The sequence below is a fragment of the Phoenix dactylifera genome, chromosome 8, assembly GCF_051530095.1.
Source record: "Phoenix dactylifera cultivar Ajwa chromosome 8, Ajwa_hap1_PhDact_Kaust_v1.1, whole genome shotgun sequence".
NCBI lineage: Eukaryota > Viridiplantae > Streptophyta > Magnoliopsida > Arecales > Arecaceae > Phoenix > Phoenix dactylifera.
Genome location: NC_143197.1, coordinates 31,006,563 through 31,034,022, shown reverse-complemented (window position 1 = coordinate 31,034,022; position 27,460 = coordinate 31,006,563). Strand labels below are relative to the sequence as shown.

Sequence of the window (27,460 nt, the reverse complement as noted above, 5' to 3'; positions counted from 1 at the left end):
TGATCAAACTTTTAAAAGTTCGTCGATTGAGATGGTGGCAAGAGCTAAGTATCTCAAGCGACAACTTTGAAGTTAACTCATCCATTAAGTATGATAATTTAGATAAAAGTTGATTCAATTATTAGGGTAAGGAGCAGCTTTTTTTCTGTATATTTCCTGTTTCATCCATCAATTATTGCTTTTTTCTATTTGTTGATGGTAAAAGCGCACCGAACCAAAAGTCGTTATCTTCTTTCTCATGCTACCCTACTTTACATGGAACATATGTTTTTATTTCGACAGTAAAATGATAGATGCTATCCTCGCATAGCATAAGTGGCCATCAAAATATCTAACCAAGCTATATTGAATTGCTTCAATATTTGTCGATCATGGAGCCTGTCTTTCTCAAATTTCTATCATTAAACTTTATCCTGCATAATTTTTGAACTATTAACTAGAATTGAGGAAACCTTAAATTCAACTAGTCGCTTATATGGTAAAACTAATTATTTTAAAAGAATAAAATGGTGCAAACCCGTCCATGAATGAGATACCACATTCAATTTTGAACAAATATCCGTACATAGTATCCTGGCCATATTACATAAACTCTCTGCATCTCCATTTTTTGCTTGCTTTCATCCTCCATATCTCCTCCTCTGAGCCATAGAGAATTAATACAGGGTCATATATACTTGTATCGAGTTATTCCACATGTATGGACATGGAAGCTCATGTATATATAATTATGCCAGTAATAAGCAATTGGCACAAAGGAGAAGCAACGTGAGTTAAGTGCATGCTTCTCATTTGCAACAACTCGCGTACAGAGAAACTGAAGTCATTTTCTCACGGCAATCAAGTCGTGAGAGTAAGCTCGTTCCTTCAAAAAAAAAAAAAAAAAAAAAAATGGTTGGCACGTTTGGAGTCCAAGGGCCCCACCCTTCCCTTCCTCCAGCCTGGCTATCTGTACTCCCTATTCAATTTCTTTTGTTTGGTTCTTCTAGTGTGGGGGTGAGAACCCATTATTTCTTCAACTCTTGTACGTATGCTTTCAAGAAGAAGACAAACTAGTCTTTCATTCTCTCTCTCTCTCTTTCTTTCTCATATACACACAAATAAAAAAAAAAAAAATTTCATTAGGTTTTGAGTATTATTTCTGACAAGGTGTCCTATATTCCAATCCTTTTGCCTCACATATCAACACCAAACACATGGTTGGATTCTCCAACCACATGGTTGGATTCGTAGCAGGTGGATGGGACTTCCCAGTTTGACACTATCTAATTAATGGAAGCCAATGGTAATATCCAAATAGGTTAGACTAAATTTGAAGGTACATGTCAGCCAGCTAAGTGAACAAATACACATTAAGAAATTAATCAGTTTGATGTTATTAGAGAAAACCTTCGTTGGTTTGACTGCCATTTTATGATTAATATTTACATTCTAGGCGTTCTTGATTCAATCATCAGTCCGTACGCATTTGAGCTTCCTGTTCATGAACACTTAGATAATCCAAGGGCTATACCAAGGGCTCGAAAATAAAACTGCTGCTCAACAGTTACTAAGCATACACACATGGCAACTAACCAAACAAAGATTACAATGCTTGCTAATAAATACAATGCTTTCAATACTAAATTTCTTAGCCCCTAAAAATCCCAATTTGCACCACCTAAGCTTTAAGGTAAATGCCAGCTAATTTAAGAGATGGGTAGTAAAAAAAAGGGGAACTTGCTCAGCGGTCCATTTATTGACCGAACTTTAACATTAAATCCCTGTTGACCGGTTGTTTAACAACCGGTCCATATATATTTCAACATTGCTTTATGGGACCAAAATGCCCCCGCCTCTCCCATTCCCACCGAAGAAGGAGAAGAAAAAGGCAGCCGCCAGCCACGGCCCACCCCCTCCCGCGCCTGCCGCCGGCCACAGCCCGCCCCCTCCCGCACCCGCTGCCCCCTTCCGCGCCGCCGAAAATACCTCCGCCCCCACGGTGGGGAGGTGCCAAAGAAGAGGAGCCGCTGCCCCCCCGGTGGCCCCATCCTGTGGCCGCCACCGTCCGACCCCCTTCCGTAGCTGCCGGCCTCGCGAGAGGAGAAGGAAGAAGAAAGAAGGAGAAGGGAAGAAGAGAAAAAAAAAAAGAAAAAGAAAAGAAAATAAAAGAAAATGAAAGAAAAAGAAGAAAAAAAATAAAATAAAAATAAAAATAAAGTTAACTGTGTTCCTAGACAAGTTAATTGTGTTCACAGGCAACTTAACTGTGTTCACAGACCTGGAGTCGACCTCTGCTCATCTGGAGTCGACCCCTTAACAGCACGAGTCGACCCCTGCTCACCTGGAGTCGACTCTCAGGCTTTCCTAGACAAGTTAACTGTGTTCCCAAACAACTTAACTGTGTTCCTAAACAACTGTGTTCCTAGACAAGTTAACTGTGTTCACAGACAACTTAACTGTGTTCCTAGACAAGTTAACTGTATTCTTAGATAACTGTGTTCCTAAACAACTTAACTGTGTTCACAGACAACTTAACTGTGTTCCTAGACAACTGTGTTCCTAGACAAGTTAACTGTGTTCCTAGACAAGTTAACTGTGTTCCCAAACAATTTAACTGTGTTCCTAAACAACTGTGTTCCTAGACAAGTTAACTGTGTTCCTAGACAAATTAACTGTGTTCCTAGACAACTTAACTGTGTTCCCAGACAAGTTAACTGTGTTCCCAAACAACTTAACTGTGTTCCTAAACAACTGTGTTCCTAGACAAGTTAACTGTGTTCACAGACAACTTAACTGTGTTCCTAGACAAGTTAATTGTATTCTTAGATAACTGTGTTCCTAAACAACTTAACTGTGTTCACAGACAACTTAACTGTGTTCCTAGACAACTGTGTTCCTAGACAAGTTAACTGTGTTCCTAGACAAGTTAGCTGTGTTCCTAGACAAGTTAGCTGTGTTCCTAGACAAATTAACTGTGTTCCTAGACAAATTAACTGTGTTCCTAGACAAGTTAACTGTGTTCCCAAATAACTTAACTGTGTTCCTAAACAACTGTGTTCCTAGACAAGTTAACTGTGTTCACAGACAACTTAACTGTGTTCCTAGACAAGTTAACTGTGTTCACATACAACTTAACTGTGTTCACAGACCTGGGGTCGACCCCTGCTCACGTGGAGTCGACCCCTTAATAGCACGAGTCGACCCCTGCTCACCTGGAGTCGACTCTCTCAGGCTTTCCAGAGAGCTGTTTTTCTGCCTGATTTCAGGGGTCGACTCCATATCTTTAGGGGTCGACCCCAGCTCTTCAGGGGTCGACCCCAGCTTGACCCCAGCTCAGCATAAGTCTACAATAATTTTCTAATAATACTTAACTGTGTGCACAGTCGAAATAACTGTGTTCTGGGGTAGAATAAGTGTGTTCCGGGATGATTTAAATATGTTCCAAGCTTATTTAACTGTGTGTCATGTTAGATTAAGTGTATTCCAAACTTATTTAATTGTTCCAAGCTTATTTAACTTTATTTTTATTTTTTCCTTTTTTTCTTTTTTTTTTCTTTTTTTTTCTTCTCTTCTTCCCTTCTTCTTCTTTCTTCTTTTTTCTCCTTCCGCGAGCTGGCGGCACACAGTTAAGTTGTCTGCGAACACAGTTAACAGGACTGTGCACACAGTTAAGTGTTCTTAGAAAATTGTTGTAGAAGTGAGCGAGTCGACCCAAGATTCTCACGAGTCGACCCCAGCAGAGCAGGAGTTGACCCCAGTTCAAACTTTTTCTTTTCTTTTTCTTTTTTTTCTTCTCTTCTTCCCTTCTTTTTCTTTCTTCTCTTTCTGCGAGGCCGGCGGCGCCGGAAAGGGGCTGGGCCACGGCGGACGCTGGAGGAGGGCGGGCCGTGGCCGGCGACAGCCGCAGGATGCGGGACGGCGCCCTTCTTCCTCTTCTTCGGTACCTTCCCACCATGGGGGCGGGGGCGGAGGCATTCCCGGCGGCGCGGCCGCGGGAGGGGGCTCGGGAGGAGGCGAGCCGGGCCGGCGGCGGCTGCGGGAGGGGGCAGGCCGCGGTCGGCAGCAGCCGCGGCTCGGAGATTACAGTTCGGAAAGTCTCTGAAATTTTTCTTCTTCGGAAGGATGGGAGATCATGAGGGAAGGGGCATTTTCGGTATCTTATTTCAAAATAAAAGGGGCTCAGGGACCGGGAATTACAGTTTGGAAAGTTTCTGGACCGGTTGTTTTAGATTTAATTAACAAGGACTTTTTGTTACAGTGGAGTCTTTAGAGGGATGGAAAAGTAAATTCCCCTAAAAAAAATGGTCAGTGGAAATTTTAACAAAATGAGTTGCCAAAAACTACGATAAACTGAATGCTACTAAGCTTCACAGAAACCAAGAAATAAAAACGCTGCCCATTAAAGAAGTGCTTCGAGTACTGATCCAAACTTGCAACATGATTCTAACTCGTCGACCTCCCATGTGAACGATTCATTTTAGCTCCTCTCCACCCTCCTTTTATTTTAGAGCTTAGAAAGGAATGGCACTCCCCAATATTTTATTCTATTCTGCTTCTTTCTTCCTCAACCTCAGGCTCAACTTTACCCAGTTTATCCTGCTAGGTTCGAACAAGACAAACAAGTATTTTGTGTGTCTGAAATGTTTTCCTCCATTCCAATCCCTTTGCCAACTCACTGACAAAGAATAAGGTGCGGCTCTCGATCTACAAGGCTGGATCCTCTCATATACACTCACAGACTTCCTTATCAAGTGTGACAGCAGAACATTAAATCCCTTCTCTATTGGACCCATGGTTGTTGGGGGAATTGAGAATGGTAACATCTTTCTCTCCCACTAAACTTTAGGGTGGTGGATTCATGGCAGGTGGGTGGGGCTTGCCCACAAAGTCTTCCCCGTTCTACCTAATGAAAGCTAATAGTTATATCCACATATGGGCAGACTAGACTTTAAGGAAGATGCCAGCTAAAAAACGCATGCAGACTAAGAAATTGATCATGAGATGTTGCAGGTCAAATCATTTTTGGTCTCACTGCTACTGGTCTACAGGTCTTAAAACAGATTATGCCAGCTAATTGAAGACATAGTTAAAAATCGTCGGTGGCACAAAAAAAAAGAAAAGAAAATAAAGTTTCCCTTAACAAAGAAAAAGGGAAGGGAAGTAAAGTGCACACAAGCCAATAAGAGAACTAAACTTGGACCGATGAGAATGCCTCGAAGTCTTCAGTGTAAACTTTAATTGATAATTATCCCTTAAGGTGGCCCCCACACCATATTCATGTACAGTTTTCTTGATAAACTGAAGAGTTGGATAAACATCATTATAATGTAGTTGTAGAGTTTACTAAAATCAATGTATCTGTACAGTGTACATCCATTAGTACGTCCCATAAGGTTAGAAAAAGAACAGAAGTCTCTTTTCTCACTAAAGTATTCTTGCCGAGTTATATTGATCGGGACTTCAATGCTAGAGCTTAAAAGACAAAAGACATTCACTATGGTAGGAAGTATACGTTCCTATTTCTACTACTTTATATATATATAGATATGATGTTCGGATCATTCATATATGTTTAAAGTTTTCATTGAGTACTAATTTTTCTTAACCCCTCAGCATCCAATTTGCAGCATGCCCTCTCATTTATTTTAGTGCTTAGAAAGGACTGACGGTTTCCAATATTGTATTGCAAGGGATCATTGCCTCTATATGATCTCATGCATATATATGCACTGCTCTGCTCTTCCTTTTTTTTGCTGAATACGAGTGCTTCATACAGTACGGGTACGAATACACCCAATAAGATCAAAATACAATATCTCACGGAGTGCCAATGGCAGCTCCGCCTCCCCCGACCAGAGGGCATACCCTGAGTGGTGGGCCGCGTTACCACGTAGGCAGCCACCCAATCGGCTGCCCCATTGGCCTCCCTGAATACATGCTTGGCCAGAATGGCCCCCCCCTCACTCATTATCATCATAATATCGCGAATCAAGGGGTGGTCGATCTGTGCCCTCACCCCCCAATCCCCTCTGAATCCACCGGACGACAGTGGCCGAGTCACCCTCCAAAATAAGCGAGCTGGCCCGCAATACTACCCGTGCATGTCGAAGGCTTGCCCAGGCTGCACGCAGCTCTGCTCTTCCTTAGGTGTCAAATTAACCCTGTTTATTAGAGGCTGGCCCATTCATGTCCAAGCCTAAGCCCATTTAAGAAGTTGGCCATCATTTAGATGATGCATTTGTTTTCATGATTGCAGATATTTTTCAGATAAATATTGCACTCAAATTTTCTCCAGCATCCTTGCCATCTCGCACCGGTAGCACCGGCTTTTTAATTTCACTAAAATAATCTCATTAGCTCCTGGCATCACAGTTCAGATACAGACAAAGGTCCCAAAAAAGTCGCGTTAGCTCGTTTTGGGTCATCACCTTGGGAAAGCTTTCATGATGACAATGTCACCAAAAATTGACAATTGAGATAGGGAAATCTCCTCGAGATTTTCATGGCAGTTGGAAACCGCTTTTGATGACGGAGAGTTGAAAATAAGCATAGATCCGGAGATTCATACCGATTGCATTCACATATTCTTCTTCTCCTTCTTGTCATCATTTTTCTTTTAGGAGCGGATATTTTCATCAGTTTTTTTCACATCAAATATTGCGTTCGAGATGCAATGCCCATGATTCATTCAAGAAGAAGCAGTAGTTAATGAATCACGACTGATTAAGATGAATTGGATACTTTAGTTCTATTAATTGATGAAATATTTAAAGGTGCGTCCGATATTTCGGGGCACTCAATAAGTTTAATGTTCACTGTGCACCATTCAAGAAGATTTATGTAGGTGAGCCCCATAGATTGATTATTTTGGGCTGGTAACAGAAGGGTTTAGTGGCATCCCCTCATGACCCTTCCCTTCAACAATAGCAAAAGCAAGTGCAGGCTCGCTGACAACAAAGAGATGCTTAGATGGATGGCCATAACTTATTTCTTCTGGGCAGTCGTCCAGGTTTAGGATCTAAGCAGATAGAAACCAATACAAGGTTTGTACTATTTGCCTCCATTGCAATAATTCTAAGTCCTGAAACAATCATGTCTCCAAAGGTCCCCTCAAAGGACCACGAACACAAGCAGCAAAAATCCTTGGGTGTTCTGCATTTGAATCCGAACCACATGATTGGCACCGTAGATAAGACTTTCTTGAAACAAAAATTGTTATATCCGTTACCTCAGATTTCACTGGAACATTTTATTGAGAACTTTGAAGCTGGTCTAGAAATTCTGTTCACAAAAAAAATTCAAAAATTATTCAAGAATTATGTAAGACTTGTGTGCTGCGCAAATTCCAACACATCATGATGGTCTATATAAAAACTCAAAAAATCAAAGAAAACAGGCTGAAGTAATTCAAGAAAACAGGCAACACAAAGCACTTGTACTGAAAAACACCATTTAACATCCCTTTGGATATTAAATAAACTTAAACCTTGAAATAGCCTCAAGTAATTCGATAAAACAGGCAACACAAAGCACTTGTGACACAAATTCTTCAACAAAACACATACCACAGAACACATTTGTTTACAGGTCTCTGCCTGTTTTAGCTGAAAAAGGAAAATCCCAAAAACTTAATCTGTCTTGGTATACCAAAAATAAACAATAATTTGAATCATACATAATCTACCTATATCACGTATCAGATAATTCCTCAACAAATGATATAAGGAATGGATAAGATGCTTACAAACTTATAGACTAGCATCTATTCTGTACAGAGAACTATATCCAATATAACTATTTTAACTCCTGAATCTTAATTTATTGTGGTAAGGGGAAGCCTTGGAGCCTGCGATTGAAACTCGTGTGCCTCAGAAAAATGCTTTATATCTCCATTTATTTGCTTGGAATCTGACTTTGCCTCCCAAAATAACATCAGTAGCTCTTCAAATGCTGGTGTTCTCAGCTCCTCAATGGATTTCACACTAGGCAAACCGATTACCCGTATCCTTGGTGTTGAACAAGTTGGTTCATCCACCTGGTCAAATTGCAAACAGAGATGCAATGAACACCAAGATAGTACATTGGAATTTTCAAACCAAGAGGCGATTATCTCTCTTAGCACATGCTTACCAGATACTCTTCTTCCAGACACCTCCCTGCATTTTCTGTGATCTCCAAAGTCTTGCGATGGTGTCCACTCGTCAGTTCTCTCAACTCGCCAAGACATGGAATGATTAAGGAATCAATGCTCTCGTGTGCATCATGGTCAAGTTTCAGTAAACCTGCAGAAAGAGTATGCATGTTCAGTCCAGAACACAATACCTGTGTTTATCTGAATTGATGTTTCAGAAATAAGAATAGTAGGTGCAAATAAAATCTCACCATCAATGGAGGAAAGGAGACCCTTGTTTGCGACATCAACATCTTGGAGAGCAGTAGAGGCAGTAGAAGACAACTTGGCACGTAGTAGCTGATTGGCTTCCATAACGCTCCTATAAATACCAAAGAGATAGATTTTGATGTGCCAAAATTACATATGCAAAATACTTGATCATATAATACACTGGTGCTATATCGCTGCCTATTCAAATTTGGATTTTGAAAATGATTAAATTCAATTACCTGACAAGGGAATCTATTGATGCTACGTTGGTTTTTCCTATGCTTTGCAGGGAATGTTTAGCATCTCTCCATTGTTGTGAGCTAATTCTTGCCTTTGACATGCTGCATATTTCATAAGTCAGATAGTGTTGTAGAACTCACACCAGCAACATGAAAAATAATAAGCTAATGTCGCAATAAAAGACTAGAAGCTGGCAGTCATACTGACCAATGATGCAACCCTTCTTCCAAGACAGATCGTCCACTTTCAACAGAAGCAGCATCCTCAAGATAGTGGTTTTCAGTATCTTCCATGTAAACCATCCATTGTTCCTTAACAGATGAAGCAAAATCATGAGCCATGGCCATTTCCTTCCGTAGATTATTGGTTCTATCGCAATTACTCTGACAGAGACCACCAATTGCTTCTTGAACCTAAGCAACAATAGCACAGTTCAGATTTTAAGGATGAGATGCCTTTGAAACAAATCTTATGTATCTAAAACACAGCTGCACAATGCTGAAGGTTACTGCAGCATAAATTGAAGCTGAACCTAGAAATAATTGAAAAGAGTATAATATATGGGGTACATATTATGGAGTAAGGGAGTAACCTACTTCAAGATGGTACTGTATTTGAGTTTGAATTAGATTCTTCAACTGACATATATGAAAATAAAATACTGCAGTATCCTAAAAGGAGGTTTGCAATATCTCAAAAATGTTGGGATTTGATATTAGTAGCCACTCCATACCTACTTGATGGTAAATTTCTTCTCATGTACAGGATGTCAAAAAGAAAAGGTAACAAGGCATCCAAGGCACCCCCTACAAAATTAAACTTGTTCTTTGAGCTATTGTGTTTCCTTGTCAGGATGCATCAAATCCTTTCAGGGTAATGGACTGCCTGATGCCACACCTCTGATTCATTTTATTAGTGAGGAATAAATGTTGGCAAGGTTCTACATAACAGGATAAGTTTACACACTGTAACATGCTGCAAATACCAGGAAATTTGTGTTAATGGCAAAGCAAGCAAGCAATGAACTACATGAGAGGATGACTGCTGAGATGAGCATATGTTACACCACACATTAGCTCTGGAGGGCAGCTCGCACCTCTATGAAGTGTATGAGAGTAATATTAAGATGTCAGTCCAACCCAAAACCAACTACCAGATCACCAAAATATATTCATGATTCAATTGGGTGGCTTCTATTTTGAATAAAGCTGAATACATTTTAAGGTCTCATACAAGGAGAAGAATATACGCATTGTGATTCATTTTCATGGTGATCCATACCTTGTGGATTCATTTTAAGGTCTTATACAAGGGGAAGCACATGACTATGTTGATTAAGTAGACTCAGGTGGTGTGTTTTCCAAGCTCTCACGAGTTACACCAAGCTCGAGTGAGATTATCCTGTGAAATGAATCTTGCCAACATACAATTTCACTGTTCAAGGATGACATGCAATTTTGGTACCATTGCTTGTCATGCTTATACTAGGATTCTATTCCAAGTTTATCCTAGTTTTCTAGTTGACATAGTTTGTCTTTTAGTGATTAATGAAGTTAGGTGGTCTTATTATCTTGTTTGGAAGAGGATGCAAGTTTGAGATGGAAAAGATCTTTAAGTGTTTTAAATTTGGAGGGAACCCAGTCCAATAAGGTTGCCGGTTGGTAGAGTCTAGAATAGGACACAGTGTGGAGTTTGTATTATTCTTAGAGTAGGAGAGGCTAGCGACCTCAGCTTTAAAAAGGGACATGAGATTGGGGAGGTGTCCCATCGAGAGCGAGGAGACTAGGAGGAGAGAGATCATGTAGTGTCTTTGCTTTTTAGGCGAGAGAAGTCAGGTGTTGAGAGAGTTTGTTTCTTGGGCTTCATATTTTCCCTTAAAAATAACTCTATTTCCTATATAATTTCTTCTCTTCCACCTCTTATTCCTTATTTCATTGGTGCTTGTTCATGGTGATCCAGGGCCAGCTTATTTAATCTACATAGAAATACATGCCATTCTATATGTTGTTAGATAGTGTGTAGGGTATTTTACATGCAATGCATACTGATTATAAGCAAATTATCTCATGAAGGAGCACTTCAACACTTGGCTCACATTCATGCAAGAGATTCTGGGGTTTTTGCCTCTACAAAATGATAGTGCCGATGGCACATAGGAAACCAAAAAAGAGGTCATCTCTGTTTCAAATATGAAGATTATTATCAGGGATATCCATTTATGATTCAACTGCAGTATTTCTAAGGGCCGACACTAGTGATTGTAATAGTTAAAACAAGAGCAATGTTATTTTAGATATCAATGCTTCAAAAAACAGAAAAAGAGCTCTAAGAAGATATCTTAACTAATATCAGAAGATGATAAAAATCCGTTTAGAAATTCTAGCTATTAGGATTAACTAGTTTAGCTTTGCACAAATTTAGAAAGGCTAAATTAAGACATAACAAGACAGATTTTTGAAGAAATATAAGAGTCAAGGTTGGCTAAATCGATACCGGAACCTGAGGTGGTAACATATCGACACATGGTATGCATCGGCGTGCCAGTCTGTCGGCAATCCTATCTTTTACATTTTTTATTTTTTTTAATTTTTTAACATTTAATCTAATGTAATCAACTTTTTTTAGTTTTTGAATGATTTTAATCCTAATTTGATATTTTTATTCATCCGATACACCTTAAGTGATGCTTCTTGTAACAACCCAGGACCTCACCCAAAATGGCTAGCCGGAAGTTATTATTTGGGTTCCTTGATCCTGTATAAGTACCCAAGATCTACCCAGCGAATAACCGATGTGGGACTAAACACACGCCCGCACGGATCCTCACATACTCCCCCCGTTCAAGCCCTGACGTCCTCGTCAGGCTAAGGGTTCAAATCCATTCAAATCTAATCATTAACACCACGATCGGTCCGTGGTCAACCCCAATGGATCCGTGTTGCAGTGTCCCCTAGTCCACATAAGTTATGGGCCGGGTCCACTCTGATACCATTTGTAACAACCCAGGACCTCACCCAAAATGGCTAGCCGGAAGTTATTATTTGGGTTCCTTGATCCTGTATAAGTACCCAAGATCTACCCAGCGAATAACCGATGTGGGACTAAACACACGCCCGCACGGATCCTCACACTTCTTGATAACGTATCGATACCGGAACCCGAGGTGGTAATGTATCAACACATAGTATGCATTGGCGTGCCGGTCTGTCGTCATTCCTATCTTTTACATTTTTTTTTAATTTTTTAACATAAAATCTAATGTAATCAACTTTATGTAGTTTTTGAAAGATTTTAATCCTAATTTGATATTTTTATCATCCGATACACCTTAAATGATGCTTCTTGATAACGTATCGATACCGGAACCCGAGGTGGTAATGTATCAACACATAGTATGCATTGGCGTGCCGGTCTGTCGGCATTCCTATCTTTTACATTTTTTTTTAAATTTTTTAACATTTAATCTAATGTAATCAACTTTATGTAGTTTTTGAAAGATTTTAATCCTAATTTGATATTTTTATCATCCGATACACCTTAAATGATGCTTCTTGATAACGTATCGATACCGGAACCCGAGGTGGTAATGTATCAACACATAGTATGCATTGGCGTGCCGGTCTGTCGGCATTCCTATCTTTTACTTTTTTTTTAATTTTTTAACATTTAATCTAATGTAATCAACTTTATGTAGTTTTTGAAAGATTTTAATCCTAATTTGATATTTTTATCATCCGATACACCTTAAATGATGCTTCTTGATTCTAAATAGACCATAATTATATCACAAAATGCAATTAGAGTAGATCAAGTAGTATATTTATAAAGAAAATCAGTGAAATACAAAACATACAATCAAATAGATGTATTTAAAGTACAACAAACATACCGATATTTAAAGTCTGGTGGATTGTCGATGTCTCTCATAGAGTAACATCGACACATGGTACGTTGGCGTGCCGGTCTGTCGGCATTCCTATCTTTTACATTTTTTTTTTAATTTTTTAACATTTAATCTAATGTAATCAACTTTTTTTAGTTTTTGAATGATTTTAATTTTAATTTGATATTTTTATCATCCGATACACCTTAAATGATGTCTCTTGATTCTAAATAGACCATAATTATATCATGAAATGCAATTAAAGTAGTCAAGTAGTATATTTGTAAAGAAAATCAGTGAAATACAAAACATACAATCAAATAGATGTATTTAAAGTGCAACATACATACCGATATGTAAAGTCTGGTGGAGTGTCGATGTCTCTCGTAGAGGGCACATCAGACCATCCTTCCAACCACAAGGCGTTGTATCCTATATGCTAATCCCATAAGGTACGCACTTTGGGTCATAACTAGTCTCGAATCTTTTATTGAAGCTATGGCTTTAAAAAATATTATTTGTCTGATAATACAGCTGTGAAGGGGCCATCTGAATATTCCAATAGCAAAATTCGACCCATAAACTGCTTCAGGTTATGTATAGTAGCCACTAAAAGACGAAGCCTCAGATGCTAATCCCATAAGGTACGCACTTTGGGTCATAACTAGTCTCGAATCTCTTATTGAAGCTCTGGCTCTAGAAAATATTATTTGTCTGATAATACAGCTATGAGGGGGGCCATCTGAATATTCCAGTAGCAAAATTCGACCCATAAGCTGCTTCAGGTTATGTAGGATAGTAGCCACTAAAAGACGAAGCCTCAGATGCACCATATCTGTATCCATATAGATTGTAGGCTGCATGTGGATGCAGATAATAGGTTCCAACGTACGTTTCAAAAGCTGATACGTGCAGGGATCTTACTCCACATACGAGATTATCTATAGCTACATCATATCCTCTTGAACAATCTCGAAGAGTTTGTCTCCTATATACGCTCGTATTTTCATTAGCTCTACGAGCTTGTGCACTATGATCCCCTATCCTGTGTGGCATGCATAAACTGGGATTCACTGGTGAATCGAAGACCACTCTAAGATTGTATCTTATAAATGGTGGTCTTATATCCTCCACTCCCTTTCTAGCCATGATCATCAAAATTATCATTGTTGCTCTCCTTGGTCTCCGAATTTAAATAAACTGACTCTTGTACTCTCTCCAATAGGGTTGTATAGCTACCTTTCATCTTCCTTTCAAGCTGCACCGGGCAACTACCTGCTTTTTTCTCCGTGCCCTGTTTTGCGTGGTTATGCTAGGAGGATGGATGATGCCCTCTTAATTGAATAGATTGGGTAGCGTGGTAGCCTTATTTAAGCATCTCTTAATCATATCTCTATAAATCATAGTGCACAAGTTATTAGAGTTCGTGAGGATATGATTGCATGCAGGAGATGGGCTGCCCTGTTTTGCGTGGTTATGCTAGGAGGATGGACGATGCCCTCTTAATTGAATAGATTGGGTAGTATGGTAGCCTTGTTTAAGCATCTCTTGATCATTTTCTCTATAAATCATAGTGCACAAGTTAGTAGAGTTCGTGAGGATATGATTGCATGCAAGAGATGGGCTCCTCGAGGTCCTTCAGAAGGATAAGATACAACTGCATATGACCTCGTACGTAGAGTAGGATCTCTAGATGTATAAGATTTCAAATTGCATGTCGAATCTTACAACCCATATAGATACAGATACGGTGGGTCTAAAGCTCATGGGTTGGATTTTATTGCCTGCATACGCCCCTCCAACTACATTATCAGATAGATGATAGTTGCTAGAGCCGAAGCTTCAACGAGAAATCTAAGACCAGTTATGATCCAAGGCGTGTACCTTATACGGTGGGTCTGAAGCTCATGGGTTGGATTTTATTGCCTACATACGCCCCTCCAACTACATTATCAGATAGATGATAGTTGCTAGAGCCGAAGCTTCAACGAGAAATCTTACAACCCATATAGATACAGATACGGTGGGTCTGAAGCTCATGGGTTGGATTTTATTGCCTGCAAACGCCCCTCCAACTACATTATCAGATAGATGATAGTTGCTAGAGCTGAAGCTTCAACGAGAAATCTAAGACCAGTTATGATCCAAGGCGTGTACCTTATGGGATTAGATATAAGACTATGACACTCTGTGGTTAGACGGGTGCTCTAATGTGCCCGTGATTACGTTAATGATCTCGACATCTACGAGAGACATCGACTCTCTACCAGATTTTAGATGTCGTATGTATGTTGTATTTTAAATATATCCAATTGATTATATGTTTTGTATTTCATTATTGTTTTTAACAAATATACTACTTGATTTACTTTAATTATATTTTATTATATAATTATGTCTATTTAGGGTTAAGAAGTACGATTCAAGGGGTATCAGATGATAAAAACATCAAATTAAGATTTTAACTGCAACAAAAATATCAAAAGACATAAAAAATATCAACTTAGGGTTTAAATCATTTAGAAAACAAAAAATATTATTACATTTGATTAAATGATAAAAAAATTGAAAAAACTAAAAAAAAGGCATTCTAATTTGATGATCGATGCCAGCACATACCATGTATCGATACAATACCAAATCGGTACCACACCAAACCGGTACCACACCTGATTGGTATGGGCCCTGGTAACTATTTTAGCTAACCTTGGTTAGAACCCCTTGTTTAGAAATTAAAAATAACAACAATTAAAAACTATGGGGAAGAACTCTTGTATGACCAGTTATGATCCAAGGCCCAAATGGCTACATTGTACAGACTTACAGACTATAGACTTTCATGACCACCTTAGCCTCATTAGGGAAACCAGATGGTAGAGGAAAGGCCCAACAATCACCAACTCAGTCCACAATGCACAATACCTTGTAACAGCCAAAAGAGCCATCCTACTAAATTTAGTATGCCAAAAGTAAGGAAAAAATATTTAAAAATGGAGCTAGTTACGGAGGATGTCAACATCTTGCACCCCTAAGAGTCCATCTTTCCTAACTCTTGCAGGGATGGTCTGACAAATCTATTCAACATTTATAGTCAATTTCTAATTATAGCAAACCACCAAAAAGTAACTATAATTTTTATCAATTATTAATACATCTCTTCCCTATTTACTTTTGCAGGGATGGTCTGACAAAGCTATTCAACATTTATAGTCAATTTCTAATTATAGCAAACCATCAAAAAGTAACTATAAATTTTATCAATTATTAATATATCTCTTCTCTGAAAGTGTAGTATTAGATTGATGTGTGGACACTTGGTATAACATTTGAAATACTAATCCAAAATAAGTTGGAGCATTCACATACAAGAATCCAATAGCCATTACTTTCCCTATCAAAAACTTAATTTATGACCTACATGCATAGCAAATACTTATACATTTAAAAAACTGCTAGAACATAATGTCAAAGAGTATGAAAGCAAGCTAGGCCATCAAAAGAAAACACTATGTGCCACCAATTTAACCAAAAGGTTGATCTCAAGCTCAAAACTATTTAATTCATTTTAATGCTTACATCATTTCTTTCTAAAATTCATCATTTTTTATGATTTCTTTGATAGTGTAGAAGATGAGCTTGGGGACAATGATAAGGTTGCTTCATTATGACCTAAGTGTCATGGGTTCGAAACACGAAAATAGCTCTCTGCATGCGGGGATGGGACTGCATACATCTGACCCTTATGAAACTCCATAGCGACAGGAGTCTCGTGCCATGAGCCATCCTCTCTTTTTGATACAAGTATATTTTTTTATTTTATTGAAGTATTAATTCAAACAAAATAAATAATTCAATCAAAGTTCTAATCAAGACATCCAAGAAATCCAAGAATTTAGACCTCGGTGGCACAAGACGCCCAATAACAAGGATACAACTTTAATGCTCCTTGAATTTAATATAAACTATGTCTGACCGAATCAAAGAGTCATTTGGTATTACCGTTTAGAATTTGCCAACTTGTGCCTAAATTCAAGGTTTAATCAAAATGTTCTCTAAGATCAAAAGATAAACCTTAACCAAAAATGCCCAACCATACAAAAGAGACAAGGTAAAGAAGTGACATGTAGTTTTATGTTGAAGGGGCAAACATCTTTGGATATGGGAAAACTTCTAGAAAACAAACCTAGAAAGGAAATGATCTAACACAATAGATCTGGATAGTGTTTTTGGAGAATATGCATATGCATGAACATAAAAAATATGTATTCATGTAAGTATTGGCAATCTGTCTGTCTGTATGTATGTACATAATTATTTTACACACTAGGGAAAGTGCATCTAGAAATGCAAGGTCTAGAAATTTAAAACATCTAACGAGATTCCAAAGGCATGGGATGCTAGTTTTCACTAATCATATTTAAAGTGCATATAATGGTAATCTGTATACATGATAAGTCCCCCTAATTCCTTGAGTATATGAGGTCAATAATTGTCCTTTATCAAAGGTATGCACCGCCCTTTATTAAATTCGGTGGGTTTTTTAGCGATCTCCCAAGACGATGTGTCAATGTAAAACAATAATATCAAAGATCCTTTCATATCTAATGCAACTTTGAATCTACTAGAAATATTTACATTTCAGACAATTTCTTGCATATTTATTTTTTTATGTACTATTGTTTATTTATTTTTTAATAAAAGAAAGTTAACTTATAGAATCTCAAAGTTCGAAGGATACAAACGATTAAGTGATAACGAGAACCATCATGAAACAGGTTCCCAGCAATACATTATTGAGAAACAAAGTATTTCACATCGCATTTCATTGGAAAAGATTTAGGAACACAGAAAAAGTAAGCCTAGTAATTGACATTGTTAAGAAAAAGGTGTTGGCATACCAGCTTTTTCTTTCTGGTATTTGAACTTGCTAGCATTTCTGCCACCTTTTCTAGCAGCTGCTTTTCTTCAGTAGCAGCACATTCCTGCAAAAACAACACAAAGTAGATAAAAATAAAGGCATAATAACTCATTTTGTATTTAACAGGCAGCTAACTAGTTTAGAATCTGAAAAATAATCACCTCAAATTTCTTTTCAAGCTCAAAAAGTTTCTGATCATGGACAGCTTGTGATTCTTCCAGAATCTTGTTTAGTTTGGATGCATGAACATCTAGAGTTAGGAAGAAATTTGTGGTGATATTTGAAATAGACCTTGTTGTCTCTACGGCTCTGACTAATCCCTGCTATTGGTGACTTAATTAGAGAGAATCAATCCCAGGTAATAAAATGCAACATCTGAACCATGGTTATATAGCAGCTACCAACCTCTCGCTGCTGCTCTGCAAATACACTTAGCTTTTCCTCTTGTTTAAATAGGCTACTTTGAAGTTCATTGAGTAACTTGTCAGCCTCCAATGCAATACCTTGGAAACACTGCACAATGGACAGAATCAGTACTTGAGAGGGTGATAATTAAATAAAAGATTCATTTTCAAGGAGAAACTTTATACTTACGTCCTCAAGAGCAGAAGAGTGTGCAATGACTTGTGAATTCAGTTTTCCAAAAGTTGATTGAGAATTTTCATCTAGTTCACCTGCTAAATCATCCAATGATCTGATCCCAAAACCATACATCTCTCTCAGTTTTCCTACACACCCTTGGAGCTCTCTAGTAGCCTATAAAATAAAGCATTGAAGGTCAATTCCTATGCAAAAGCTGAATTAGTTGTTTCAAGATATTTCCATTGATGTACCTCGGCCTTTTTAGAGACAAATAATTGCATGCCTTCTTCCATCTCTTTCAGCTGATTCTCCTGTTGCATGACAGAATCTGAGACAGTCCTCTGCAAAAGATCCAGCTGTTGAGTCAAGTGAGCATGGAATTGATGGACAAGATTTTTGTTTGCATCTTCTATCTTGTCTTTGCGTTCTGAAAAACCACAGATAGTAGCATCAGCAGTGACAATAACACCTTGTTGCACAGTTAATGCTGAATTCTTCAATAAATAGACACTGACCAATTTTTGAAAACAAGCCAGATACATCTGCTGCTGCATTCTCTAGCTCTAATCGAAGATCACAAGCACGATCAACAAGGGCTTTCTCTGAAAGTAAAAGGGAAATTAAATGTATGATTGTCTGAGCACTTACATCAGAAAAAGACACTTCTAGATTAAGAGAACATGATAGGAATGTATTGTCATCTGAGAACTCTCACTATTAAAAGAAAGATCCTTTCAAGAGGGAAAAAACAATACACAACATGCAGAAACCATATCAGATAGACATAGATACGAATGTCATCCTGAAGGGGGAACATCTGATGCACACATCTTACACATAAGAACTCAAACAAGCCCGTCTTTATGAAAAGCATGTCTAGATAATACAATAGAAAAGGATATTGACTTGATTCAAATCCCAGATGCTATTGAAAAATTATCGAAAAGGCATCTCTTGGTGTGTAAAACAAAGACTTTTTATTTTTTTTAAAGAAATTTCCAATATTGTACAAGTGACAGGCTCTTGATGAGAATATGGTAGTCCTTTGCTCACCTGATTTTAGGAGATTAGATATCAAGTATTCCTTTTCTTTAATAGTGAAGATTGCTTGTCTATATCTTTGTTCTATATCAGACAATGCATGTTCGGTGTCCTCCAGCTTTCTCTACAAGGACAAAAGGATGAGGTTACTAGCGAGCACTAATAGATATTAATTGAAGGTTGAGCATGGACCTTACTTCAGTCTTCTCAAGCTTGTCACGTAATTCTATACTCAATACTTTCTGAGAATTGTGAAGGTCATGAAGCTCAACCAGTTGCTGTTAACATAATATAGTTCCAGAGTCAAACCACTTACAACATATAGCTATATATATATATATATGCACGCAAATGACCAAACAACCTACCTTATCCTTGGATTCCAAATCAAGTTCCATGCGCTCCAATTTCTCTGTCATGGCCTGAAAATATATGAAAAATGATTGGTCTACATCATCATCATCAAGAAAAATGTCTTCAGAGAGAGAGAGAGAGAGAGAGCGCCACAGACCCGGGGGGGGGGGGGGGAGTTGCTACCTTTTTCTCAGTTTCTTCAAGCAAATAGCGGTCCCGTGGAATGTATACTCCATTCTTCTCTCTTGCAGCATATACCTCTGCTCAAAGAACAGAAGCAAACTTGTAAGATAAAGAACACCTGTATCATCATAATACACACAATTTCTAGAATTTTGTTGCATTTTAAGAATTAAAGGAACTTGAGTTGGCAAGTTCTAGTGCCTGGAGTAGTTACCATAAAGTTATTCTACAGGCATAAAATACATTATCAGACCGATAATTGGCATCAACAACTAGCTGTAAAAATTCCCATCTTTTAAGGCTCTTAGTTTTTGAAACTCAGGGAGCTTAGATTGACCCGAACACTATCGACTAGGCCCACTCACACATAAATTTAATTATCACATAATTATAATCAGTATTAGGCAGCTCCAAATTTTCAGAGCTATTACAGAAAATTCAGAGTGCAATTCACAACCTTCTTTAAACTTTGATTTAAGATATCAGTGTGTTTTGCATAAATATATGAGCTTAATTAAATACTGGAAGAGTTACCTTGCTTAAGGCGGTCGATTTCCGAGTATAGATCCTTGATAAGTGCAGATTTCATGATCTTCTGATTAACCTGAGAACAATGAAAGCCAAATTTTATTGTCTAAGGAAGAGATTTAGCTCTTGTTAACAATGAAATCGAATAAAAGAAAAACAATTCACCTCTGGCTTATTCTTGATGTTCTTAGCACGGTATGCATAGTCTAAGGTGTTCAGTGTCTCTTCCAGACAGTGTATGGAAGGTGATATTGTGGCTATAATGCAAGTTTTTGTTTTCCCTCCCAAAGAATCCCTCAATAATCTTGTCAATTTGCTATCCCTGCAAAACCAAAAATTCAAACACCTTAGCCAAAACTGTATCATCAAACTTGAAGCTTACAATAAATTAGAGTATCTTTATTCTGAATCACCTGTATGGAATGTGGCCAGAGTGTTCAACTAGAGTATTAATGACACGGCCAAGTGTAAGCAAGCTTTTATTAATCTCTCCAGCTTCCCTTGCTCTTCCCTGCAATAATAAAGATCTTAAAGACCGAATTCAAAGAGTATATTGGTAAATTTTGCCAAGACAAGCATTTCAAAGCATTGTCCTAAGCTGCTAGCTAAATAATAATATTTGTAGAATTATTTCGATTAAGATGCATTTGAAAGTATGGTCTGCATGCAATACGTAAAACAGATCCTTTCCTACTAGCAAGAAGTGGGAGAGTTTACACACCTCTCTAGCACCTGAGCGTGAAATGTTCTCAGAACCAGCAAGATCTACAAGGTTAAGCTTTCCACATTTGATCATCTCTTCACCCTCAGGAGTGCACTCCTTAATATGAATTGTTATAGAAAATACGGAGTGAGATCGACTACTTTGCTTGTTAAGTAGAGTTTCAGCAGTGCGCCTTCTTGCTGACCCTTTATCCAGTATCTTATATATTTCACCTGCAGAAGAAACCATCTCCTCTTCCAGCCCTCTCACAAAAACTCCGCCCTTCCCATCTTCCATGAGAGCTATAGGTTTCTTGGACTTGTCATCTGAGAATTTAGACTCTTCAGGAGTTAAAAGATCTGTTATCTCCTCATTGTATAGTTCAAGGAATGTGACTTTCATGCTGTATTCAGCACTCTGCGCCTCAAGTACGTCAAAGATTTGTCTCACAGCCCTTGGAATAACGCCAGCATCGCTCGTCAACTCTCCATTCTACAACACCATCCAAAGAGCAAAATTACAACCTGTGTCAGGAACTTAACTTGAGCTAGTTAATATGTAAGCAAGAGTAGTAAAATTACCTTTCCCTTCCTCCCTCCTCCTTCCATTGTGTAAGTTTTTCCGGTGCCTGTCTGACCATAGGCAAATATTGTGCAATTGTAACCCTCAACAACCTCGTTCACAATGGGAACAACAGCATGATCAAACAAATCCTTTTGTCGCGAATCTGGGCCAAAGACCTGCATGGAATTATTGCAGATAATAATTTGTTTCACCCAACAGATAAATTTCCATCTCTGAAAGAAAATAGAAGTTATGGGATGCATTCACACCTTGTCGAAAACAAAGGTTCTATCAATTTGTTTGTTGGCAATATTCTGAGTGGCAGAAACTTCTCTCCTAATCTCATTGCAGGTTATGACCGCTGGGGTGCTCACTCTCATCTCATCTTCACTTAATGGCCTAAATTAATGTTAAAATTTAAGCAACTTATAAATTGGAGCAAAATTGCCAAAATTCACCCCTTTTTTCTTGTGTGTGTTTTTGAATGCTTACCGACATCGAACAAGGACTTGAATATTAACCCCCTTATCTCTATCATGCTTGCTGTTGGAATTCCCATTGCTGTCGCTGGAACGGTACTTATCACTGGATCTCGGGGTATGAGAGGGGGACATCGAGACGAAGCTCCCTTTCCTCTGCACGCTATCCATTCCTTGACCACTCAAAGAAGTATAGGAAAACAAATACAAAAATCCCGGACCAACCTGCAAAACCAAAAGGAAAATAGTTCAAGAATCGTGGACTCCGAAATCCATAAATCCGAACAGAACCCCCGATTCTTGAACCCTACGACGCTCAAGGAAGAAACCCTAACATGGTTCTTCGACCGATTGGAAGACATTCCGATGCACCAAGATCCACAGACACCGATACCAAACCTCCAAAAAATCTTTAAAAAGCTCGAGACGAGAATATACTAGTAAACACAAATCTTTCTAAATGTCCTCGAAGGGAGACAAATAAAAACCAGATTTTTTGATCAAGAAACGGAAAAAGATGGGCGGAAAAGGGGGATGGAGGGCGATCGGAACAATAAAACGAAGAAAGAGACAGAGATGAAAGCAAGAGCACAACGTACCGTCAATGCACGGCCGGCAATGGCCAATTCGAAGCGCTATGAACCAAAAGAAGAATCCAAAAGCCAGGAGAAGAGGTGGGAGCCGGCAATGACTTCTTTAATCGCTAATTTGAAATCTTCGTTGCCATATAGCTCATAATCGAGCTGCGAATAGAGAGAGAGAGAGAGAGAGAGAGAGAGAGAGAGGGGAAAGGGCAGAGAAGGCGCTGGGAGAGAGGGGAGGGGGCAGCTACTTTAAAAAGGAAACAGAAGAAGAGGTATTAAAGAAGAGGTAGCGTTGTTAAAAATGGCGACCGTTCTCACGACGGCGTGAAGGAGCCGTTCCTGCCCTGGTCGAATTCGACCGTTAGAAACGAGCCAAGGTGGGCCTCGTTTTAAATTTATTCATTTTAAAATGTACGAAAAAGGGGTATGATGAGTTTCGAACGTTGTGGGTCGCAACAATAAAAATATACCGTTGCTTGGAGGATGCCTGGAAGTAGGTCACTCATTTTTCTTGGATGTTTCCTGAGATTGCAAGAGAATGGCTGATATTTTTATTTTGAAATGGAGGAGGCAATTCCGAGTACGAATTCAACTATACAATGAAATAAATTTGACGGCTGAAGTTAATTGATAACTAAGATTGGTTAGAACTTCTACATACTGATATGATATGACATCAAACAGCAATAAGAGTTCAATCAATAAGATTGTTACTGAAGGTTTTCTTTGTTTACTGTCATGTGTTTGAATGTTCTTAGAGTGTTGTTGTGGTTCTTCGAAGAATTTAGTTAACGTAATGCTATAAAAAACATTCATTATTCATGATGAAGATGGAACCTACATGTTATTGAAATCTGCCGGTAGGGACTTGTGAGATCGAGATGCAACATTCGTAGAAGTTAGGGGATTGACTGATTTAGGGTTAAATGACCTCCTTTTAGGGGTGCAAACACCATGCCCTACTTAGTTTATTTTCCTACTAATTGCTTATAGGATTGAACAACAAATACAAGCAAAGATGTATTCAATAGAATAGTTAGCTAGATTGGGGGAAGATGAATCCTGGGTCTACTTATACATCAAATCCAACTCAAATGTTGGCCCCCCTAACAAAAGAAGTTATTAGAACATATGCATTATTGTGACTATTAGAAATGGCTGGAAGCTGAAATATCTCTTATTGGGGAATCCATTTTCTTCATCTATCTTCCATTTTCTTTGGTTGTTTGTAAGACATTGCGAACCCTCTCTCTCGACTGCTCCTTCACCCACCTCTCAGTAAAATTTGACAACCTGATATTTATCATTCTTCCATTTTCTAATGCTCTCTCTCTCTCTCTAAACGAATATCATAATTTGACACCGTCTATCTTGTCATGTGCAATCTTGCTTTACTTTGATCCAGTTATTACTAGTGTATCAAAATACCTCCCCTTTCCTAGAGAAATCTTAGAATTACTAGGTAGATATTCCTTTTACCATGTTCTCAGCACTATGAAGATGACTATATAGAATTTCTCTGCTAGACTTTTTGAATAGATAAACAGAAGGACAATTACATAAGCAAGGTACAACGAAAACCAGCTCGCAATGTAGAGAAAGTAGGAGGTTCTAGTGGTCTAGAATGAAGAAAATGGAAACTACAAGGCATGGATGTTCCAATTTTGATCTCTCAATTAGACACATACGACTTAGATCTACTCTTGATTGATTAGGCTTTGTGCCCTATCTTTCTTTAAAACTACTAAAAAAGAAAAAAGAAAAAAAAGTCTTGGATCAATTCTTCTGCACTCAATTTTGTTTGTAGAGTACTTGCTCGATGCGCTTCTGCGATTAGTATCATATATGAACAAGTCAATCTAATAGATTAAACAATAAAAATGACGATCGAACCTGCCAATGTTTTTTTTTTTCGAAACCTTTTTGCAGAGGTGTGGTAATAGTGATAGAAATATTGATAATGTGTTATTATCATCATTTCAGCTACGATGTAGCAAGCTTTGAAGGGGTAGTGATGAAGGCTCAAAGCCAACATCGCAATTAAAGCCTGCAATATTTCATGACTTACCTTTGATCAAGGGGAAGATTTCCCCTTTTTACCTTCATTTTCCCCTGCAACTGCGCAATTGCAGTCCACCATCTCCCGGGACTCCAAAACACATGATTGCATGAGAGCTTCTACCATGTTTCCTCGCGCTGGAGACCAAACCAAACGGAATTAAAGGGAGATTAATACAATATATACCAACGAATTTTAATTAATCTATTAGATCTCTATTGGTTGTGCTTGGAAAAATCCAAAGTTGGAATTTTACAGAGAGGTGGGTTAGGCTCTTTAACCCAATAAAGATGCTGGCCTGGCCTGTCCTGGCTTGCAAAGCAGCAAGGTTGGATCTGGGGTCTAAAATTCAGGCATAAGGTAGATTGAGACCTGATCCAAGTGAAGAAGATGGACAATGTTATGAGAGGGAAAAGAATGTTCAGAAGATAGATGGTGGCAGGTAGGATTTGGTTTATTGGCATGCCTTGGAGTTGGAAGGTGCCAGTTTTAAACCAAGCACAAATGATTTGAATTGAAGGCTGCATTAAACTTGACCTTATATACATGACATTTGCAAGGGAACTCATAACATTTCATTACACTTTGCCGCAAGCATTAATAGCATATTTTTCAGAAGATACTTATTTTTATGCAGAATTTCAAATTGTAGGAGAGCATATTTGCTGAAGTAAATGAAAAAGAACTGTTTTTTTTATATACAATTGTATGGCGAACAATCATCATAGCACTCCATTGTTGCACCCATATGCCCAGCAAAGATCCGCAAACATCTATATCATCCACTTTTAAACTACTCACCCTAAATTGAATTGGACATTGTGAATTTTGCATGGCCAATAGAATGTCTTTTTTGCATGGCCAATAGAATGTCTTTTTTGAGTGAAATGGCCAATAGAATATGTCATATGCTTGTTCTTTTTCTTTTTTTTTTTGGAGGAAAACATATGCTTGGCTTAAGAATTTCCTAGTAGTTCTAGCCATATATTTTATTTGAACCCAAAAGTTGATCGGTATGAGGAGACCATGATAGTCCAAACCAAATTCAGCTCATTTGTTAGGTCAAACTCAGAACTACTTATGAACCAAATCCTCAGGCACGCAAAAACAATTTGGATTGAATGAATTTTGGTACTCGAAACTAATTAAACATCATGTTAGGAACCTACAAATAATTTTTTACGCTAAGAAAGCCACACTAAAATACTAGAAACAATATGTAGATACCCTAAAAAAACATTTAGTTTTGACTTTAAAAGGATATATTAGGATCGAAACTTATTTGGAAATAAATAAGGGTGGAACCAAATGTTTTTTTTTTTGATAAAAACCAAATGGTTTTATTTGCTTGTATCATTTTTGGTAGAAGTGGCAATAGCTTAGCTTTCTTTTTATAGTATGACACCAGTGCACTACCCTTTTTTTGGTAAAATAGATAAATTTAACAAACAAGTGCAAATACATTGTGTGAGAATCAACAAACAAAATATTAAACAATGAATAAGGAAGATATGTAGTAGAGTCTTATAACATAGATCCGATGTGATCAGCTATATAGGACACCACTTAATTAGTTGCACTATTAGCTTCCCTCAAGAAGCATCAATAGAACAAAATGTGAGCATCGTCGCCAACAACCCTATCAAAGAGAATGGAAGCTAATTATACCGCTCTTTCATATTTATACAACCACTAGAATTAGAGTATAACATATTATGCAACAACGAGTATACTAATAGAGCCGACTCTCAAATTACCGAGCAGCAACATATACATCAATTCAATCGCCTGGACTATTAGTTTTTCTATAGATATGGGCTATTATGAAGCAACGTAGAAATTAGTTTCCTCAAATCTGCTAAGATTGTGTGTAAATCGTTATGGACAGTTTCCTCAAATTTACTATTTCGAGTCTCCCTCCATCATAATGTCAATTTTAAGCAACGTGTCTGCATAAACCAGATTTTCCAAAACTCCTATCAACTCTTCAAGCGGAATTGTGACGCCATAGAGGTGACAACCTTCTGCTGCTATCAACCATGACCTTCGATTATGGATGACAAATCCTACTCCTTCATTTGAACTACCATACAATATGCTACTGTCAAAGTTAATTTTGAGAAAATCAGGGATTAGAGACTTCTAAGTGAAGTGAATCACCCTAGGAGATGTACGGACTATTGTATGGGAGTTCCAATTTTCTTAGTTATCAAAGACCAACAAGCAACACAAAACTTAGTCTAGTTTCATGAATTTGACGGGAATGGAAGAAGAGGTAGGAATTCTTTATTTTTTTAGATTTCTTTTTTTTTATTTATTTATTTTTGTCCTTACTTTTTGAGATCTCTTCGTGATTGGTCCCACCCTCTTCCCCGCCATTTTGGGAGAAATAATAGATGATACAAGGTGAACTGTCGGTCCATGATTACAAAGAAAGAATAAAAATAAAGGACAAACTTACTATATTGAATTCTTGAGAGAAAGAAGGCAGAATACTTTTGAGTTAAATAGTTTTGATTTTCTTTTGAATATTTAGTGCTCTCCATCCATCCAAATTCAAAGGTGGAATCGAGAACTTTAAAAAGATGGGGAGCAATAAAATACATTTGTTATAAAGTATCTAATTATAAAATATTTATTTTAAAGTAAATTTTTTGTAAAAAAATCTTGCTAGTAGGATTCTCATACTCAATATAGACTACTTAGGCCACTATGAGTAGAGCTGGACAGGATTCAGGAGCAAGATATGCCACATCTGGATGTTGAGTCGTATGCCAAACTTTTGGAGACTATAACTTGGTAGTACAATGCTTGATTAAGCTCTACTGTTGCGATTTCTTCAATTTTTTTCTAATTTTTTCTTGAGAGATTTAAGTTGAACGAGTTGAAAGAAAAATATTTGAAAGCTTGCTTTCTTTTTCATGTTAGTTTCGTTAAATATACCTAGTTGGATTTTAGATACAACAACTAGAAGTTC

General features: G+C 37.9%; 1 protein-coding gene across 2 annotated transcripts; it reads right to left on the bottom strand.

The window, feature by feature from the left end:
- Window positions 1-7,580: 7,580 nt before the first annotated feature.
- On the bottom strand, window positions 7,581-22,694 carry LOC103702837 (kinesin-like protein KIN-5A). Of its 2 annotated transcripts, none has more exons than XM_008785418.5 (23): window positions 22,440-22,694; window positions 21,854-22,065; window positions 21,631-21,760; window positions 21,379-21,537; window positions 20,816-21,289; window positions 20,508-20,605; window positions 20,260-20,416; window positions 20,101-20,170; window positions 19,567-19,643; window positions 19,398-19,451; window positions 19,227-19,307; window positions 19,042-19,153; window positions 18,504-18,590; window positions 18,240-18,415; window positions 18,001-18,162; window positions 17,812-17,919; window positions 17,568-17,726; window positions 17,387-17,470; window positions 8,813-9,018; window positions 8,605-8,706; window positions 8,365-8,474; window positions 8,113-8,264; window positions 7,581-8,017 (listed from the first exon to the last, which is right to left on the bottom strand). In XM_008785418.5, exons 2-23 carry the CDS (start codon window positions 22,009-22,011, stop codon window positions 7,796-7,798), a joined length of 3,138 nt encoding a protein of 1,045 aa, XP_008783640.2. In that variant the 5' UTR covers window positions 22,012-22,065; window positions 22,440-22,694; the 3' UTR covers window positions 7,581-7,795. The 2 variants fall into 2 exon arrangements, with proteins under 2 accessions (XP_008783640.2, XP_038980927.1); XM_039124999.2 differs by having other exon boundaries at window positions 17,568-17,729; window positions 22,440-22,577.
- Between the last annotated feature and the right edge of the window lie 4,766 nt (window positions 22,695-27,460).